This window comes from Agelaius phoeniceus, chromosome 3, assembly GCF_051311805.1.
Source record: "Agelaius phoeniceus isolate bAgePho1 chromosome 3, bAgePho1.hap1, whole genome shotgun sequence".
Taxonomy (NCBI): domain Eukaryota; kingdom Metazoa; phylum Chordata; class Aves; order Passeriformes; family Icteridae; genus Agelaius; species Agelaius phoeniceus.
This window is the reverse complement of record NC_135267.1, coordinates 108,922,500-108,938,095: the sequence shown is the minus strand read 5'-3', so window position 1 is coordinate 108,938,095 and position 15,596 is coordinate 108,922,500. Positions and strand designations below refer to the sequence as shown.

At 43.3% G+C, this 15,596-nt stretch overlaps 1 protein-coding gene across 1 annotated transcript in view; it reads left to right on the top strand.

Moving 5' to 3' along the window:
• Positions 1–825: 825 nt before the first annotated feature.
• Positions 826–15,596, top strand: part of WDR26 (WD repeat domain 26) — a 32,191-nt gene continuing 17,420 nt past the window's right edge. Inside the window, exons 1-6 of the mRNA XM_054630609.2 lie at positions 826–1,703; positions 3,212–3,311; positions 3,428–3,484; positions 9,934–10,070; positions 10,651–10,748; positions 11,566–11,722. Coding sequence (XP_054486584.1) covers positions 1,345–1,703; positions 3,212–3,311; positions 3,428–3,484; positions 9,934–10,070; positions 10,651–10,748; positions 11,566–11,722 — 908 coding nt within the window. The 5' untranslated portion in view covers positions 826–1,344. The remainder of the gene's footprint in view (positions 1,704–3,211; positions 3,312–3,427; positions 3,485–9,933; positions 10,071–10,650; positions 10,749–11,565; positions 11,723–15,596) is intronic.

The following is a 15,596-nucleotide window of genomic DNA, read 5'->3' as shown; positions in this document are numbered from 1 at the left end:
GTCTTCTGACAGCCTGTCCTGACAAATGTGCCCCAACTCTCAACATTCCTGTAAGATCTAGAGCAAATCTGCTGTAGATTCCCCCCCTTTTTCCATGTCAACCATGCAATGACTACAAGAGACAAGACCGCCAGCAGGCCTGAAACCTTCCAGTAACCAACCTGTGCAACACCAGGATGCGACTTCATGAAGCATTTTCCTTTTTTACAGACACCCAAAGGCAGAATCATAGGATCAGGGTTGGAAGGGACCTTTAAAGACCATCCTGTTGGGCTGGGACACCTTTCACTAGACCAGCTTGCCCAAAGCCCCATCCAACCTGCCTTTGAACACCACCAGGGCTGGGGCATCTGAACCTCCCTGGCCAACCCGTCCCAGGGTCTCATCACTCTCACATAAAAGCATTTCTTCCACAAACCCAACCTAATTTCCCCCTCTTTCAGTTTGCACCCATTTCTCCCTGACCAAATTGCATCAGGAAACCACCTGAGGTCGGAAATTACCCGGTCACCTCCAGGTGTCACAGGGACGGCCGGTCCCACCGGGACACGTCGGGACAGCTCACCGCACCTCATGCGGGACCACCCTCGCCCCTCACGCAGCCAGGCGCGGGCACACACCGGGCACATGCCCGGGACCCCCGGCAGCCCCTCGGGCACGACGCCCGCGGCCCCCACAGGCGCCGCGGGACCCCGCGCGGGCGGGCGGGCGGTGCCGTTGGGGCGTCCCCGTCCCCGCCGGGGGCCGCCCCGCCGCCGCCCCCCGGCAGCCGTGGGGCCGTGCCCACCGCGGCCCCGGGCGGCGGAAGTGTGTGTAGGGGGCAGTGCAGGAATTTCCTGTGACGTCCCGGCCCGGACTCCATTAGGTGCAGCTGGGCTGAGAGGAGACAAACCCAGCGGGCAGCGAGCGGAGCGGGCCGGGCGCCTGGGGCTGCCGGGCGGGGGCTCAGGGCAGCGGCGGCCGCCATCGCCAGAGGGAGCCCCGAGCGGGCGGCGGCGCTGCCTCCGGGACCCCCGGCGGGCGCAGGGCCCCGCTCCGCCTCCCCTCGCCCCCGCCGCCTCCCCTTCCTCGCCCCCCCGGCTTCCCACCACGGCCGCTCTCGGCGAGGAAACTCTGGCCTCCGCTTCCTCCTCCTCCGACTCGGACACCGGCGGAGCCTCCCCGCCCCCGCGGAAGAAAGCCCGGGCCTCCCCGGCGGCGGCGGAGGGAGCAGGAGAGCCCGGGGCTTCCGCGGGCAGAGCAGGCCTCACCTCGTCCCAGTCCCCCTCGGTGCCCGCCGGGCTCGCCCCCGCCGCCGCCCCGCTCAGAGGCAGCAGCAGCAGCGGCGGCATCGCCAGCAGCGCCATGCAGGCCAACGGGGCGGGAGGGGGCCAGCAGCAGCAGCAGCCGCCGCCGCAGGGCCCGGAGCTGGGCTGCCTGGGCGCCCAGAACGGCGAGGCCTCGGCGGGCACGGCCGCCGGTGACCAGCTGGCCCACGCCAACGGGCTGCTGCCCTCGGCCAACAGCGGCGGCCCCGGCGGCGGCAGCCCCGGCGGGCTCGGCGTCAACAACGGGGTGCCCGCCGCCGGGGGGCCCGGCCCGGCCGCCGCCGAACTGGGGGGCGGCGGCGGCGGCAGCGCCCTGAAGAAGAAGAAGCGGCTCTCGCAGTCCGACGAGGACGTGATCCGGCTGATCGGGCAGCACCTCCACGGGCTGGGGCTCAAGTAAGTGGCCGCGGTGGGCGAGGGGCAGCGCGGCCGGGGCGGGGGATGGGCTCCTTCCTTCCTTGGTTTCCTGCGGCGCCCTGACCGGAGGGTCCCCCCGGGGCCGGGGCAGCCTCGCCGCCCTCCGCTCCGTCCGCGGGGAGGGTCCGGCGCGGGGTCCCCGTGGAGGATGGGCAGCCCGGAGCGGGGAGGAGGGGAGAGGAAGGGACCCCCGGCTCGGGGTGGGGGAGGTTTGGTGGCCAAAACTGCCCCGTCTCAGCCCGGAGGTGTCCGGTGAGAGGAGGGCAGTGCCCGGCGGTGGGGCAGGCCCGCTCCCGGAAAAATGGAGCCGGAGCTGTGTTTTGCAAGCCCGTGCCGGTGTCTAGCGAAGGGACAGGACGGGAGCTTCCCCTGCCAGGGATGGCAATATGGAAGTCGAGTTGCACACCGATAAGGGTAGATCAATACAAATGTGTTAGTGGGGGAGAAGTTATCTGGTAAACGTAATGGAGCCCGCAGCTGGGCGTGGGGGGGCGGCTTTTCGCAGATGAGCTCCAAGATTTGGCTTGTCAGCTCGGAGGAAGCGACACAAAGTAAACTGCCACTTTAGCAGCCCGATTGGTTTCACTCTGGAAACCTTTGGCCCTCTAAATGGTGAAGGCCTCTCTACATTTGTGCTGGACACGCGTTTTTGCTAATAATCTTACTTGTAAACAAGAAATGAGAATGTCGGCCCTTCCTTAAAATCAGAGTAGAGAAAATAATTTCCCAGTGGAATAGGGGAAGTCTTAAGTGTTTAATCATAGTGCTTTGTGAGTGAAGCTAAAGCTAGCCAGTATGTCATCATTTTGGAAGGAGGGTAGAGAAGTCCTGCGAAGTGCTTATGTAGCCACAAAAGAAGTCTTCAAAACGCTGCAGAATGGGTCAGCTATAAAGAACATATTCCATAAAATAAACTGCCTCTGACACAAGAGGCAAGTTTACAGCAGCAGACAACTCGTGACTATTCATAGATGACACCACAGTAAATAAGCTATTTTTAGTATAAAAGGGGGAGGGCTACAGGTTCCTGAGTTTGTTTATTTTTTTTTAAGGAGCCACTCTTTTAAGAAGTGATGAAGAAGAAAAAATTAGGCCTGTGGCAGATGTTGTAGCTCTCCTTGTTCCTTTAGGTGGGAGGTAGGGAGGGGGCAGGGGATGGCAGCCAGTAGCTCACAGCTTTCTAGAGTGTATCTTCCTTCATGAAGTTTATCTTCTGTGCAGGGCTGGCTGTTTGTGGTGGCTGGTAAGTCACATACTTTATGGTACTTCAGCAAAGCTTTTGAGCTCCTTGACAACTTGCTTTAGGTAGAGGTAGCTTTTTAACGTGTCTCAGGCAACTGAGATCACCTTCTTGAACGAGCATCTGAATCTGGTCATCGTTTTCTTGTTTAATTAAAGTTACTTTATGGTAAACTGTTATCATAGCAGGCGGTGTATTTGTGAGGGTGAAACTGGTCGGGTTTTTTTACACTGTATCTCTCCTGCAGCCAGACTGTTGATCTCCTCATGCAAGAGTCAGGATGTCGTTTAGAACATCCTTCAGCTACCAAATTCCGCAATCATGTCATGGAAGGAGAATGGGATAAGGTAACGTAGGGCTTATAGGACTGTATTAACCACTGTTGAAATTTATAGTATCTATGAGACAATTCAAAATTCTTCCTCCTTATATATTTTTTTTTCTCTTATGCCGATTTCTGCAGGCTGAGAACGACCTGAATGAACTTAAGGCCTTAGTGCATTCTCCGCATGCAATTGTGGTAAGAGGCACACTTGAACTCTTTCAGAGCTGTGTAGTTGGACTAATTGTAGTGGTGTAATCTTTCACTATGGAGTTGGTTGTCCATAGTTCTTGTTTTCTCTTTTTTGTTTACTTTAAGCTGCTTGCATGCTATCTCAAACGTCATACTAATCTGAACTTTTTTTTATTCTGTTGTAGAATGTGAGATAGGCAGCCCAAAAGTATTGAGGCTGAGATTGGGTGTACTGAATGTTAAAACTCTATTAAATGTACCTAACTGATAAAATATAAATCCTGTCACAGTCCTAAAATAGGTCAGTTTCTGTAGAAACTGCCTATGTTGAATACTAATTTCAACCTTGAAATACTTCTCACAATCTCTGTGTTTATAGGAGTTAGGTTTTCTTGAGGGAAGAGAAGTTTAGAAATAAAATGCACTAATACTAATGTGGAGTTGGCATTATAATAGGACATTACAAGAATATAGAGGCTGCTATAGACCATGAACAATACTGTTGCTTTTCCAGATGGCTTTTAAAGAGCAAATGCATTTGTATTGCTGTTTGGGATTTTATTTAGAGCTTTTTCTCTTTGGGTGGCTTTGAAAAAAAAAAAAGATGAACCTAGAAATAGAAGGTTGGTGGATCCTGTGACTTGACACTACAATGTGTTGTTATGATTTCAGTTGCTCTGAGTAAAGTGTTTCTTGTTTTGATTTTTGGATCTCAAGATATAAATCATCACTTAGCTCTTCAAAGAGCTTGTTCTCTTGTTGTAAAACGTTTATTTTAATGAGATGAAGTTACAACAGCTATGGTCACTTAGGAAGCAAACTGTATCAAGGCTTTTTGAAGTGTCTGTGACTGTAAACAATGAGGAATCAGCTGATGGCTGCTTAGTTCCACTTCTAGCTGATTCATTTGTTGTCAAGACAATTTCCTGTCTGGTGGGGGAGGGAGAGAAAGAGAGAACAGGAAATGAAGTAGGAAAAACAGATGTTTAACAAAACATCAGAGGGTACTTGACAGAAGTTTACATTTGGTTCTATTAGTTTGGTTAAAGCTTAGCACCTCTTAATTAGACTGACCAGTAGTTCACTTTCTCTTTTGTCAAAGACCTGAAGGAGTTGAGAATATTGCATGCAGCTTTGTGCAGCCTGAAAGTATGGAACTGCTATATTGGAATATCAACGGTCATTTGAAACAAATTTTCTTACGTTTTTGACTTCTGAAGTTACAAAGTTTGTCTGTGGTATTAAAATGTTTTGCATGTTAGTGAGTCAAGAGATTTAATTGAGTTTTCAACATTGTAGTCTTTGGAGACCTCAGTTTGAGAAAAAGAATGTTTTCCTTCTGTTGTTATGAAGGGCTCCAAGAGCATTCTCTAATACTGATATCTTAACTGGTTCCATAAAGCTTGGTGCAGTAAAAACACTTGGTTTAAGCTGAACTTTACCTGAACCAATATTAACTGTTTGCTTTTTCAACTTGATCTCCTTTATATTAGCTTAACATAATTTAAAACAGGTAACAGTTTTGAATATCTTATATGTGTAAGACAGCATTATTTGCAAGGATAAGTTGAGCTTGTGTGCATGGAGTCTCCTCCTCCCTCCCTGTCCAGCTTTTGTGCACGTGGTTGAGGTTCTGGGTGGGTGTTAGTGCTGGGAAGTTAGAGAAAGGTCATGACAGGTAAGGAGGGATGCTTTATGCTCTGTAGGTATTCCCCACTGCAGAAAAGTCAGAGCTAATGAAGGTGATAAATGTCTTGATCAGGAAAAGTCCAAACAAGGTGCTGCTGCAGGTAGCTCTTTAAAAATAGAAAATTGGATTTTGAATTTCCTGACTTGTGACTCACACTATGTGACTAGATGTTTTAAAAATGTGTACATACAAGAAGAATGGGTGCCTAAAAATTTAGATGACACAGGGAGTATTTAACTAAGTAGGGTGTGTGTTCTGTGGTTTGTTTTTGGTTTGTGGTTTGGGTGGGTTTGTTTTGGTTTTTTTTGGGTTTTTTTCATAGAGTTAATATGACCTGGACAAAATAACCAGGATACATACTTGCTCTTCAAATGTCTGGTCAGTGAAGGGAGATGCATATGTATTCAAAAAATCCTAGTTGTGTTCAATTTCCTGATTTCTGCAAAGTGCTTTCAGTTCTGTGGGTGAAGACACTGAATATGAAGGGGCTGATGTCAATTTTTAAAGCTCTGATGCAGTGTTTTGATATGGGGGGAAGGAGGGTGTGGCAGCACACAGGACAGTTTGCTATTTCTATTTGTGTTAACACAGCTGAGTGCTGTACAGTATGGGATTAGTCATGTTTGCTTTTCCTGCATATCAGATACAGCTGTCTTAGAAAATCTGTAGGAAAGCTTTCTAATTGAATCAAGCATGATGTTTTTCCTTCAGCAACAGTTAGAAAACACCAACTTCAAGCCAGCCTGAGGTTTTGCTTACTTTGGGGCTACTCAAGCATGTGATGGCATCTGTCTTGGGTACTTAATTCCACCTAGGAAGAAACTCTGGGATTATTCCTCTACAGTCATCTAGAAAATACCTTCACATTGTTCTCTTTACTTATTCCAGAGGTATACAGCATGCAGCAGGCAATACAATCTAAAAAAGTGAGTTAAATATTATCATTTGAGTAAAGTGCTCCACCTGCCTGCATGGTGTCCCTCTTGCTACCAGCATTAAGGGCAGTTCCCTACTGGAGTTAATTACTCCCTGTGTGGTAGGACTTGGTGTGGTTGAAGCCTCATTAAATTCCTTGCTGAATTCTGTAGAGCACAGTGCTTTCTGCCCTTTACATATCAGGGCATTTAAGTTTTGGATTGTTTTTAAGTGCTTTCATCAGTGTTTTACAAAACTGTCACAGTAAAAGACTACAGGATAAAGAAAACTGAGGTCTTAGTTCTGCAGGCTGCAAGTAGAGATGGCTACTGTGTTGAGTTTGTTTTGAAACACCTGCTGATAATTTCACCATGTATTTTAGTTACCTATTTAATTTCAAAGAGCAGTTGTTTCAGCAATGTTTACTTATTTTGGACTCCTAGTATGTTAATAAAACTCTTGTGGAGCTTGTTAAGATACGCAGGTTGAAAATAACACCAAAATCTAGACATAAAATTAGTTTATTTTGCATTTTCTTCATTAAACTTCTGAAGATTCACTGCTGCTTACAGTTACTGATCAGAATGGCCCAATTTCTTGCCTGTGGCTGGCAGTATGCTTGTCCTGTTCCTTTCACAGCTTTGTTTGCTGAGGTTTTCACCTTTGGGTATGCAGTGATGGTGAGTTAAGGTACCTGCCAGACTTTCTAGAATTTAGGATTCTGGAAGAAGCTTTCCTACTAACAGTTAGGACAAGGAAGGAGTGCAGTACTAAGCATTCATGTTAGTAATCCAAGGCTGTAATTTGAAGAAAGAAAAATGCTAATAGTGCATACATTGAAACAAACAAACAAAATCCTGTAAATCTCTTAACTCTTAGTTTTGCCCCAGGGTTATCCGAGTTCAATTTGCACTTCACTAATAGCTTGTAGAAACAACAAAGTAATGCACTTTATCCTCATCCTTTCTGTAGAGGTGAGAGACAGGATGAGGTACAATAACTGAACAAAGCCAGGCAGACTGCAGTGCTGACACTTGGATTGGACTTTTCCAGGGCTCCATCAGGGTGAGGAATCTTGGCTATAAGCTAAGCAATGGTGGTGTCTGAATTTTGAATTGTTCAGCAGTCATGAGTGTGATGATGTTGAATTTCCTTTGCGAACACTGAGATGATAACAAATCCCTGGCACTTGTGTTACTTTGGTATGGTTTTCATTATGGTTATTTTGATTTCCCTTCTTTGTAAGGCACCTAAAAAACAAATGGAGAAAGAATAAGCTACTTAATCAGCAGAGTTTGTGCTTTTGCCATACTTTAAACAGTTCTCATTCCTTCTAAAAGAGGTTGTTTGGGCTCTAAAAGAGATGCTGTACCCAAAATGCTCTTGGATTTTGTAGAAGGTGGAGTTGGAAGAAATTAGAAGTACTATTAGGAGGGTGTAAAGGAGTTGAGATAAATTTATTTGCCAGCAAAGTCAGTAATTGCACAAAAATAAGAAGTAGGAGACAGTGAGTGTCCCAATGTTAAAAATGACCTGCAATGTAATATTACTGGAGTGTGACTCTTGCCTCAAGGAAATTCATGCCATTGTTTGAGTATGCTGTAGGGCAAGTTTTGGAGCAGTTATCAAAATAGCTTAGTAATTCAATTTAATTTCCCCATCAAGACTTTAGTCCCTGCCCTCTGCTGTCGATAAGTTACTATTTCAAGTTGCTTATCTCTTATTCTAATTCTCCATTATGGGAACACTAGATTGCTGCATGAAATGTATAATACTTTGTTTTTCTGGGGGCCTTTATATTCCTAATATGCCTAAGTCACACATGGCACTGATGGCCTCTTTTTTTTTTTAAGCCATACTTTCTAGCCTAGAACTGAAATTACACCTCTTTGGCAGCAGCATTCTGAGTGGTATTCCTGTAATGCTTCATGGAATTGCTGAGACTGATGTTGTAAAACCTATATTATAGGGTTTTTCTGCTCTTTTTACTTTTTCCTCTAACAAAATGAAATTAATGTTCCAAGTCCTGAAAGTAAGGAGGCAGAAAAGGTAGGTTATCACATTTAATGGAAATATAAATTAAATATTATATGTAGTGGATGGAGAAGGAAGATAGGGAGGGATTACAGTTTTTATTACAAATAAATATCAGCCTGTTTTTGATCTGGTGGTGATCATCAGTGTGAGGTGACCAAAAGCAGTGAAATATGGTGTGTGTCTGCTACCTGGGCATTTCCATGTATCCTGGAGAGCATGTGCACAGCTGGTGGAGGAAGTTCTTATCCCTCCTGCTGCTGGTGTATAAGCAAACAGCGTGGGGTCTGCTGGCCTGCTGCATGGAGCCAAGCACTGGGCTTGTAAATAATTGGGATATCTTTCATTTGGTTTTTCACATGTCAGAACATCGAAAAAAGTTGTCTCACCTGGAAGAACTGTACAGTAATGGTGTAATAATTCCAAATTCAAATAAACTAAAGAGCTGGATTGGGAGTGCAATACAGGTTTGCCTGTCAGATACAGGACAGCAGAGCACTACAGACAAGTTTGAACATAAATCATCTTTACTGTGTCATGTTTTATGCTTCACAAAGCTGTGTGGTAAGTTAATAGCACTGTATGTGGAAACTTCATTCTTTTGAAGAACTGAGTGTCTCTGGAAATGAAAGTGCTTTATGTTTTAACTTTGAGTTTAACATCTAGGGAGCCTTAAACTTTCATTTGAGCTTTAATAGGACAGGAACATCTTAAACTTCCCCATTATCCCTCTACTTAAGGAGGCTGGCAGTGTGTTTGAAATGAAGTAAACATTGACCAAATATGAGCATGAAAATAGTGAGGTGCCTGAGGTCTGATGAAAGCAAAGGAAACTGGTGATTGAACTGGTGGTGTATTCATTAGGAAAGCAAATTTAGTTTGTTGCACTTTATCTCCACCCTGTATGTCTTACCAGTTTGTCTAAGCATGAACATTTTCCTCTTCAACCTGGTGAGTTTTGTGGACTAAACCTGTCATTTCTGGTAGCAGTAAAGAATGTGTGCAAACACAGGATACTTGATTTCATCCAGAAACAACCAAACTGTGTTTGTACTAAATTACTATTAAAAATTTTAATGTAGTAACTGAATGCCTAATTTTTTTTTTTTTTTTACCCACAGATATTTGTTAGAATAGCAGGCTTGATTTTTTTTAAGAAAACAACCAAAAACTGTGAAAGGAACACTATGAAATAACAGCACTTAATTCAGAGTGTTGAAGTGATTCCTAAATATAGGAAACGGGTTTTTCTGTAATCCTGAAAACAACACCCAAGGAAAACAAGTAAACATGGAGCTACAAAACACCCCCAAAACCTCAGGCAGTGTCAGTTTGTTACTGTTATATGTTATGGAGCTATGCAAACAATTTGTGTCAACACCTATGTAAGCAGTGTGAGAACTTGATGAGTTGCCCTGTTGTGTTCTGTGCTGTCATGCAGTCTTGAATATGTGAGTAGCTGATTTGGGGCCCTTTTGTTGATAGAATGTTTCACTGGAAAACCTGAGTAATGCAGGGTTTGAAAGATGATGACTAAAGAGAGAGCAGGTGAAAATGGGAACAATTGCAGGGGAGATCTGAGGAATGAGATAGGAACTACTTGGAGCCCCATCAGGCAGGGAAGAAATTAATGGATAGCTTAATTGCTGCAATGTTGTTGACAAGCCAACAAAAGAAGTTGAGTAATGAAACATTACTTAGAGCTGTCTTTCTGAAGGGCATAGTAGAATGGTTTCTACTGTTCTGTTTAGGCTCAAACGTTTTCTGAAACTTCAGTCAACCTTTTTCCCCTGACTGCTGCTTTCTGTCATGTCAGAGGATGAAGTTTTTGCTGCTGCAGCAGAAGTACCTGGAATACCTGGAGGATGGCAAGGTCCTGGAGGCACTTCAGGTTCTACGCTGTGAACTGACGCCTCTGAAATATAACACAGAACGCATTCATGTCCTCAGTGGGTAAGTGTTTGCACTTTGAGAGCTCTTGCAGAGATGTTTTTGAAGGAATTCTGTAGCTTTTGATAGCTGATGTTGTGAAGACTCAAGCTGTATTAAAGCTACTGTCCTGGTGGATAATAAGCTGTACTGAGATGTGATAAAATGCTGAGTAAAGAATGCTGTTCAGTAGATAGTATTTTGTTTCAGATGCTTGAAAACAGCCTGATGATGATTTACTTTTGTTGCTGCTAGAGCCCAAATTAATACATATGTATGGTTTTCTGATCTTGAGAATTATTAGCCAGTTACCTTAAAATTTAACTGAGTATAATCTGGTTTGTTCTTAGATGAAAATAAGACAATTCTACCATCCTAAAATTGCTTGTGCTTTGTTTTCTTTTTGTATGGGCAGTTTGCAGACATTTGTTCAGAAGACATGTGTTTGTGTGAAATAGTTCCCTGCCTTTTTCCCTGTTGGTCTCAAGCTTAACTTACCTGTTCCCAGTTTGTTAAAAATGTTATGATCTGTATCATGCTTAAAAGTGAAAAGAATGATTCCAAAAAGTCTTGGTCTGTTGGTGTATGTGCCCTTTTGAAACAGGTACCTGATGTGTAGCCATGCAGAAGACTTGCGTGCAAAAGCAGAGTGGGAAGGGAAAGGAACAGCTTCCAGATCTAAACTTTTGGACAAACTCCAGAGTAAGATGTTCTAGTGTTTAGAGTTTCTTCTCATCTCTGTTAAATCCAGTATAACTTACACATCCCAGGGAACTGACTGTGTTTGTTGGTTGGTTGGATTTTTGTATTTCTTGGTTCATGGGGATACCTTTAGGTGCCTTTACCCTTTGGTCTTCTGTACTTTAGCTTTTGCTGTCTCTGATAAACTGTTTGTAATAAGAACTGTTACTTCTTAGCTCTGCTGCATGCAGTAGTGATATACCTTGGTGATTAAATGTGTGGTTTAGGGAGGGGGGTGTGTGTGTGTCATAAATGCCAGCCACAGTGAGTGGAGGAAACTAAGTGTGGCCTATAACCTCTAGTGATACTGGTGCTCGTTGATAGTGGTCTCATACTTTGCTCTGAATTATGGTTTCTCCTTTCTCTTGTGGCTGTTGTAATACTCTGGACCAAAGGTATAAAACCCATGGTATTCCTTATTTTCATAGTGCTGATAGAGAATTCCCTAAGGGAACCCAGCTGATGGTGTTGTTATGCAACATGGTAGATTTTGTAAAATACTGAGTTTTGAGTTTGCTTGAGTAAATGATGCTTGTTGGCCAGGAGAATGCACTCTAGAACAACAAATACCTTGCATACAGCTCTGCTTCCCACAAATTCATGCTTCTAATTCCAGGTGTATAGCTGTACATTCAAATTCAACAAGCTGCGTGCTATTATTTACTAAGATCTCTTCCAAAACCACTCCAATCAAAGTATGCCCTTACTTGTAACTTGCATTTGAGGAGTCTCTTTTTTTTCTTCATTTGTTTATTTTTTCTTCCTAACTCCTCTGAAGCCTACCTGCCCCCATCAGTGATGCTTCCTCCGAGGCGTTTACAGAACCTGCTGCGCCAGGCTGTGGAACTCCAACGGGACCGGTGCCTATATCACAACACCAAACTCGACAGCAACCTCGACTCTGTCTCGCTGCTAATAGATCACGTTTGTAGTAGGTAAGGAACCCTCCTGACTCCTGACATGGGCACTCTTTTCTTGGTCTTTTAAAATAAGCTGATGGTCAGAAACGTGAGGGCTGCTCTGAGCCGGTTTAACAGGATTTTACTGGGGAAAAAAGCAGTTCTCGCTAAATGAGCAGTGGAGGTGGGGAGTAAAGGAGGTGTGTAGAGGAGATTTTGGTAGCTGGATGTGGGGTAATGGGATCAGACTGAAGGTTAAAAATTTTAATCAGATTGGTGTAAAAAGAAGATGCTGCTATGCTAATCCATAGCCACTTGTTTCCAGTCTATTTGTTCATCAACACAGGATTGCTGTGTTTTTCCACTGGAGATTCAGTGGTGTGTTGCTTACCCAGACTCTGTAGAAAGCCTGCTGAAGCATGGTTCTATGAGCTCCACTTTCAGCTGTAACTTTGAGTGGACACAGATGCTTTTAGACACAAAGGTTAAGACAGAGGAGAAATGTACAGTAGGTTTTTCTGAGTTACATAATATATAACATGAATAATAAAAACTATTTTCTCAGATATGTAAGGTAGTAAGAATTGACTGTCTCTTATACCTTTGTATTGGCTCTTTAGACTGTCTGGATAACTTTTTTTTGTGACAAAATGGAGGCTGCTTCTGAACCTTCAAAATGCAATACTCCTAATAGACATGAAACAGGAAGATGTTTGTTTTTAACAAATGGCTGACTTGAGCAGTTTTTCCTCATCCAGCAAAACTTGGCTAAGGACCTAAAACTCAGTGTAGCTTTTATGGAAAACTGCTGTGCTGTGCATGGTGGATTAAGGGAATAAGGGCTGTATGGGATATCCTTATGTATTTGTCCATGTAACAGGCTAACACTTGGGCTTTCAGGGGAATTTAAGGTTAGCTCCTCTGAGGAAGTTAATTAAGAACTGATAAACTTGATTATAGAAATTTTCTGAACTCAGCTGCTTTGACTTGCATTCTTGGGTTACTTGGAGTCATTTTTTAAAGATGCAGGCTTATGCAGGCTTCCACAGTACTTTGCTGTGGCCATCTTAAGGTTTGAAAATTACTGTCTTTGGCACTTTATATATTCAAGTAGTCTTTTAGCTTACAATTTTGCTGATTGCATTGTTTCAGCAGTTGTGTGTGCAGACATTTGAATGTTGCCCTTTTTAAGACCTATTGGAAATGATCATGTACTGGTGTTGTGGCTTCCCTCCTTCAGAACTGAGTCTTAAAATCAGACTGCCTAGAAGAGATTTAACCTTTACACAAGTCCATGAGTAGTACTGGCAGTTGTGCAACAGATTTGATACTACTTATCAAATCCCAAGGAGCATTCCAGATCACTGTGAAGAGCTTGATTTACTGAAGCCAGGCTACAGAGAGCCAGATAGAAAAGGCAATATATGCAACAAACCTGAGTTTGAATTTCCCCCACCTGAATCTATTTGCTGACGTAGAAGTTTGGGTTTTTGTTTTGTTGGTTCCTTTTTTTGGCTAAAGTAGTACTTCCTAAATTTGCATATTTGCTGTGTATATACATAGATACTCATGGCTACTGTAATAACAGGAACCTCAGCCAAAAAGGTGCCCAAAAATCCACTGAAAAGAAAGGCTTCCCTTCTGTCCTCACCCTATTGTAGCTGCCTGTTGCAGGGGTCTGGCTCCAGTTCATGGTGTGCTGTATGTGCTTGGGCTTAGTGAGGTGAGTTAGACACCAGAAGCCAAATTTTGATGAAGGTGACAGAAGTAACAGTAGTCTAAAAGCTTAGACAGTTCAAGTACTGTGTTACTTAATTGATGGAACACTGATAAGTTTCCCTTTTTTTAGTTGGAATTAATCCCTTTTGGACTTATGGCAATATTTTGGTTAAGCATGCTTGAATTGCACTGACAAGCAAAATTATTTTTAACTATAAAACTCACTTGATAAGAGTGAGGCACTACTGGAAGTGAAGGTGAAGGATTTCATGTGATTGTGCCAGAGATTTTGATAGCAGGGAATTGATGCTCTTGGGGATGATGATTTTTGGTTTTGACAACCTTCAGCCTAGTTGGGTGTGTTGGGTTTTTTTGTTCATTTGCCTTTTTTGTTTTCTTTGTTGAGGAATAAATCTTTCATTGTATGTACAGGAAATAAAAAGATAGCTATTTAGTGTTTTATTCTATAGTTTTGAACTTGTCTAAATACAACAACAGTAAACTTTATTAGATGCTCTATCTCAGTAAGTGAATGACATAATTCAGGTGTTTTGTGCTGAACAGAACAATTTGTAATGAAGCACTTCAAAAAAGATCAAGGAAAGCCTTTGGGCTTCAGTGATATCTAATTACCAAAACCAGAAGCTGTTAAGACAACTGGTTCTGGTTTCTTGTTTCAAGACTGCTGCTATTTCCTTCCACAGCCAGGTTATTTAATGTGACTTTGCTATCTGTGAAGTCAAACCTGCTGAGTTCTGTTTCACTAGTTAGGTGAAGAGGACTTTTTGTGGGAGCACTCTGATCCAACTGGGTTGTGAGCAGCATAATTCAGTATTGGGCTGTGTCTGCAGCAGCCCTAATAGCTGTGTCAGCCCTTCTAGGAACTGAAGGTATCTTACTATGAAAATTATCCTGCTTGCTTTTCATGTCTACAAAACCTTGGCTGCTTTTCTTAAGCTTTAAGATGGAAGAGCTGTTGTTCCACAGAGTATTATTTTGAAATGAAATGTGCTGAAAAGACTTTCCTGGGACTCAGCATCCCCCTTGTACTTTGTGTGAATTATGGATGCAGCCTCACCTCCTAGGGCAAGTTGCTGTTCAGAGCAAAACCATTATTTTCTACCAATATGGCTGAATAATAATGAAACACTGCTCCTGTAGGTGCACATTTCTGTGTGAGGGCTTGCCTGCTTCCCTCTAGACTTGAAGGGAAACAAAGTCTTCTTTCATGGGTGGGGCTTTTTTTACCTTGGGTTCAGTGTTCTTCCAGGGCCAACCAGGCAGTTCCTGGTCAGCTGAAAGCAGGAGCAGAGCACGCTTGTGTTTCTCTGTAAACAAATAAGTATAGACATACCCAAGGAAGCCAAATATATATATATATGTACATTTTATCTTTCCCTACCATCAGAGTGGAAATGAGACTGTATGGTTGTTCAGTGCTCCTTGATAGCCCTGAAGCACAGACTAGGAAGCCTCTTCTAATAAAAGAAAATGCACTGAGAGGGTACAGACACTGTGTGAAGCAGAAATTTTTCCAGCTTCAGGGGAGAGGTAGTTTGTTAGGTGTCTGTCAGCCTGGCTGCTACCAAACTGTATTTGCAAACATTAATGTGAAGGAAGTAAGTTTTCTGCTTAAATTAATTGGGGGGATTATTTAGCTTTTGGTGGGTGAATTGTGATGTGGTTTTGTTGGTTTTTGATTGGTATTTTTGAGCCAGTTTATCTGCAGTGATAAATACAACTGTACATTCAAGGGCACCATTATTCCCTTAGTGTCACTGTTTCTCATCAGAGTTGTGTTTGCTCTCTTGCACTGGGTGCTGTAAAAACTCAGCCTAAGACTAAACCACTTCAGCATTTCTGCAGTTGAAGAAAATGTATCTGTGGTTAGAGATTCTTTTAGTGCATCTGAACAATGAACTTGTACCTCTTGCAGTATTATTTCAAAATAAAGACATCTGCTGTAAAAGCCTACATTTATTTTATCTTAGCTCTGAAATTCTTATTTGAGAGCTTGTAGGCAAGATTTAAATCAAATAAAACTTGTCTCCAGTTCTCACCTAACTTAATAATTTGACTGTTTAGCTTTTTTTTTGGTGTGTAACTAGAATATTAAATATTGGCTCTAGAGGAATGTTTGGATCTTCTCCAGTAGTTTATAATGTAATATTTTGTTTGATAAACTCAGCAT